General features: G+C 33.7%; 1 protein-coding gene across 1 annotated transcript; it reads right to left on the bottom strand.

Annotated features, from left to right (window-relative positions):
* Window positions 1-628: 628 nt before the first annotated feature.
* Window positions 629-3,207, bottom strand: LOC142219844 (uncharacterized). Its single transcript, XM_075288628.1, has 3 exons — window positions 1,627-3,207; window positions 1,204-1,561; window positions 629-1,142 (listed from the first exon to the last, which is right to left on the bottom strand). The coding sequence occupies exon 1, from the start codon at window positions 3,015-3,017 to the stop codon at window positions 1,953-1,955; it is 1,065 nt and encodes a 354-aa protein (XP_075144743.1). The 5' UTR covers window positions 3,018-3,207; the 3' UTR covers window positions 629-1,142; window positions 1,204-1,561; window positions 1,627-1,952.
* Window positions 3,208-5,454: the final 2,247 nt, after the last annotated feature.

Below are 5,454 nucleotides of genomic sequence, written 5' to 3'. Positions count from 1 at the left end.
ACTTTATTTAAAACATTTGATTGTTCTTTTGATAGCTTATTTGGTGAGCGAACATTATTTATTTTATTTGTTGAAAACAGCTGCCTCAAATCAATCTGATCTGCAAAATGGGTAATCCACTCCCTGCCTAGAAGCGAGTCAAAGTTGCCGTCAACAACGTATAGGTTAAGTTTCCGAGTTGCATTCCCAACTGTCACATTAACTGGTACACGGCCTAAGCAATGAATTTTGTCCTTTGTATAACTAGTGAACACACGGTCAGAAGGCTTAAGCTTGAAGTCGGGTTTGATGGCACGGAGCTTTCCCAATAAACACAAACGTTTGAAAAATACTAAAATTCAATAACTTTTCAAACATTTTTTCAAAGGATTAGAGTAATAATCAAGTTGAGAAATTGTTGAGAAAATCGCGTTCTCAACAAAAAACAGACATTACCCTCAACAGTAAAATTCAACACAATAGCAATAATTTCTCAATTGTAATCCTCAAATTGAAATGCATCGCTACTCAATAATTTCTCAAACAGTTTTCAATGTGATAAAAATAAAAAATTAGCATTGTGCGAATACTTTCAAACCACAATTTGTATGAAAGTCAATCCTAGTTCTAACTGAAAGTCAATACTAAATTTCTAGAGATTTTGTAAATTTTATTATTTTTTTCGTTAACAAATATAATAATCTTAAAAATAACATTAATAATATATAAAAATAATAATATAATACCAATCAAAAGGTAATTATCTTATTAAACGTATTAATAAATAAAACTATGAATACAACTTTAAATACCTTAAACATTTTTACATGTATAATTCCATTTCCTCCATAATGTTGGTGTCAAATAACTATTAATTAATATGCTGGCAATTTGAAATAATTACTATCGAGGAACTTGCTGGCTTGTGTGTTAGAATAGATTCCAGCAAGAGGAAATCACAAAATATCAAACTGATGACGGGATGTAAATTGATGTAATGCACATTTCCATCCAGAAGTTCTTGATATAGGAATTGCTGCACTTTGTTTTAATTGGTTGCACTTTGTAAGTTTTCTGAAAACTTTTCTTTGTTGTTCCCTTCATCGGTTTTTCATCGGCCAACATCTTCCAAGAATATACCATCCAATGATTTTAGTTTTCAGCTAAACAATCGAGTTTTGTGATTTCCATTATGTTTTCATTTCACTTTTTATTTTGACTTACCAATTTGTATTTCTTCCAACTGACCACATACTTCGTGATTTCCTCAAGAACGTTGGTGTTACAAAATTGTTGTTATTAACATACTGGCAATTTTCAGGAACTTGATGACCAGATAATTGGAATAAATTTCCAGCAATTTCAATTCACAAAATAACAAATTAAACTGATGATGCGATGTAAATTAAACTATCGATGTGATGCGAATTATCATCCAGTAGTTGTTGATATGGAAAAGCATAAATACCAAGTTTTTTTGGTTGCACTTTGATTTATGGAAACTTTCTCTTCTCGATAAGGCATTTTTCATCGGCCAGCCTCTTAATGTGTCCAAGAATCAGCATCCAAATATTTTAGTTGTCTGCAAAGAGATTTGATTTTAGTGACTTCCTTAAAGTTTTCATTTCGTGTTTTAGTTTTACTTACCAATTATTATAAGCAATTTCAATTGATTATTAAAAAATTTCCACATTTTTGTATTTCTTCCACGAACTTTGTTGTCCAAAGTAGTATTGAAAACCATGTGGTTTTTTCGTTGCATTTCAGGGTAGTGTTTTGTCAAAGTTTTCTCCAATTATCTTCAACACATTTTCAAAGTTTTCGTCAACATTTTGCCAAATTGGTTGTAATTCGAAAACAATTCGAAGATGCATTGAAGATGAGCTGTTTCAAGTCAAGTTGAATTTATGTTGAAAATGATATTTACCCTCAAACTGAAAAGGTGTTGCATTTGAAAAACGCTCATCCTGTGTTTATTGGGTTGTTACGTTCATCATTGAACATGGTGCCCCCGTGTCTAATTCCATTGGAACAGTCTTCCTGTCAATATTGACGCTGATCATAATTTTACCTGGTGATTTCTTCTGGTGAATGATATTGACGTTATTCAACTCTTCAATAGATTCATCACTTGATGAACAGGAATCTTGTACTGCTATTTGCGCTGTCTGTGTCATACACACCCTGGCTATATGACCTTTTTTCTTACAGTTATGACATATAGCATTACGGAATCGGCAGTGAGTACGAGGATGCATACCACCACACCCATTGCATTTTCCAGCTTCCCTCTGGTCGGTGGGTCGCCGATTTATCACGCGTCTCTTTTGTGAGTTGTTAACATAACCTAACTTGTGTGTTTCTTCTGTCTTCGGCTCGATCGACGACGTTTTCATTTCTGCCACAGCGCAGTCGGCAATCTCTAATGACTGAGCTAACTCATAAGCCGCCGCAAAGTTCCCCGGTTTTTTCGCTATAATGACGTTGCACATTTCTCTTGTTTTCAAACCAAACAAAAACTGTTCCAGTAGCATCCGATCAAGAAATGTACCGTATTCACAATATGTTGCAGCTTCCCTTAGACGCAGAGAGAAGTTAGCCACCGTTTCATCACCGTTCTGCAATACTTGCCTGAATTTAATACTCTCTGCATATTTATTCTTAGATTTGTCGAAATGTCTGATGAGAGTGTCTTTAATTGTGGCATAAGAGAGGTCTTCACTTTTTAGTGGGCTAACGAGGAACTTGAGCGCGCTAAACAAGTCATTGCCCATATGAAGTATGGCATAACTTCCATGCTGTTCCTCAGGTATTTTGCTGAGTTGTAGTGCTAAATCAAAATGACGGAAATAATCTTCCACAGTCGATGTTCCATGCTTGTACTCTTTCACCGAAAATTGAGCTGGCTTACAGGCAGTAGCTGTAGATGAAGACCCGGCATTTGGGGGTGACGCGCTAGCCATAGCAGTTTGCAAAACATTTTTGAACATCTCAGCAAGTGCCTGCATGGATGGTGTCCCATCTGTCTCAGGTGGCATTTCCTTTTAATCCCACTTCTGACACCAAATTTTATATATTTCCGTTTATTGTTGTACCTTGTTACACAATCTCTGACAAAAAGGAAGTGAATTATAGAACATGTGTTACACGAGAAAACAAGAATAATAAAAAGAATAAGATTAAGAAGAGATGCCAGATTAATTATTGTTTGACTATTGATCAACATGAACGAAATACATAACAATTAATATGGACTCCGTCCATATATTAATATTTTGAAAGTTGAAAAACATCACTGATCAAAATGAATTGGACGAAAGCATTAAAACTAATCAAAGTGTATACTTGAATAGCGGTTCATAATGGTGAGTACTAAGTTCGAGTTTTGGCGCTAAAGTGAAAACTATATCAGTAAAAAAGGCATAAAATTATGCATATTTGCTGCAAATTTTATTATAACTTGATGGATGGAATAGCCAAAAGCAAATTTTCACAAAGTTTGTATTTCTTAAAATGAATTATTAAAGAAATTGTAATTGTCAAAAAATGACTATTTTAGCAGCTAAACTCGATCTTAACTTCTTAAAATCGGAAGTTTTTTTTTTGTTTTTTTTTTTTTTAGTAGAGCATTTAATTTTCGATTTTTTGGTGGAAGGTGGTATGCATGGCTGAATAAGGAGGTTGAATCGCGATAACAAAAACAAATTTCAATATGTTGTTTACAATTTTAAGAAGTCAAAATCAGCTGATAAAAGAATCGTATGGCATTGGTAAAAGTGGCAATTATTTATCTTTCAATTGTCCTGAACAAAATAATTCAAATCAGAGAAAAATAAAGGTTCAAATTTAATTGCGTCACCTATGAGTGATTGTGAAGTGGATAATTCATCCGAGGAACGCCGATATGAGACAAATAAGACTATAATACCCACCAAAGTTAAGAATGAAAATCAGTCAAATGGATCTTCGCCATCTATTAACAAAAACAGTTTATGATGCAGTCTAAAAACTGATGTGCGTGGTATTTTGGTTCTGGAATATGTTATCAAGATACTCAAGTCATCTTTGAACAATTCTCCAGCTATGAATGCGCGAGTTTGTTTGAGATGCATTTGCTATGCAGTGTCATTTGGAGAGCTGCAATCACCATAAACATATGATTTTAACATCTTAAAATTTTGTCGAAATAAAAAAATTGTAATCATATGGGCCTATGATTTAACCTTCTTGTTCAGCCATGGTGGTATGTTAGAATTTATAATATATTTTTGGTGCTTTTTGGCCTTGGGGAGTTGGCAACACTGAAATCAAGTGTGTTCTCCTGATATGATACATAGTAGAGTTGCCGTTATACAATAAATAAGTGCATGTATAGCCAATAAACACGAAACGTTTGAAAAATGCTAAATTTCAATCATTTTTCAAAGGATTAGGTTAATATTCAAGTTGGGAAATTGTTGAGAAAATCGCGTTCTCAACAAAATACAGACATTACCCGCAACAGTAAAATTCCACACATTAGCAATAATTGAAATCCATATCTACTCAATAATTTTTCAAAGAAATTTTGATGTGAGGCAAATTAAAAATTAACATTAGGGCTTTTAGCACTGGATACCCTAAGCCGTGAAGGACTAAAAGAAAACGGAGTACTCGTTTATCCAGGACATCTCCAAAAATATGCAACACTATCATCAGCTGTTTAAAAACAATCACAGAAAAGAAGTGAACTCTTGCATTTTTAATGTATGAAATGCTCAAATAGTAATAAATATTTACTGCTGCGATTATTTATGACACTTTATCACTTTGAATTTCATGTTTTTCGATAAATTAGTCACAATAAATTGTGAATTGCTATAATGACACCAACATTCCTCCAGAATCCCTGCCAACATGTTTTGAATTTGACGGCGCTTCTGACAATCCCCACCACGTCGAAAACAGCGTCGTCACTATTGAGAAGTTGTACCACGCCAAGTTACTACAAAAAAGTATCGCATGAGTGTAATTATTAGGTACCTTTTTAGATAAATTTAGAACGTCGCCAATAATAGCCCCTTCAACTATCAGAAAAAGTGAATTTTAAGGTAGTTGTAAAACAATCATTGTGGTCAAGTAAAACACGATTGCTTAGATTTTTATTAATTTGATTAAACATTTATAACTTCTTATAAATATAACTTTTATACCACTATCACGTCACATTTAATATAATTTTTTGCATTGAAACAAGTATATACGGCCGTAAGTTCGGCCAGGCCGAATCTTATGTACCCTCCACCATGGATTGCGTAGAAACTTTTACGAAAGACTGTCATCCACAATCGAATTACTTGGGTTGTGGTATCTTAAAACTTCTTAACATCGTTTTCTAAATTGTGAGTTAGTCCATGGTCCACGTGGTATATATTAGACAAAAAAGTTATGTATAGGTAAGTCTACAAATAATTACGAATCGACATGAACTTTTGC

Source organism: Haematobia irritans, chromosome 1, assembly GCF_050003625.1.
Source record: "Haematobia irritans isolate KBUSLIRL chromosome 1, ASM5000362v1, whole genome shotgun sequence".
NCBI classification, from domain to species: domain Eukaryota; kingdom Metazoa; phylum Arthropoda; class Insecta; order Diptera; family Muscidae; genus Haematobia; species Haematobia irritans.
This window is presented reverse-complemented; position numbering and strand designations above follow the sequence as displayed.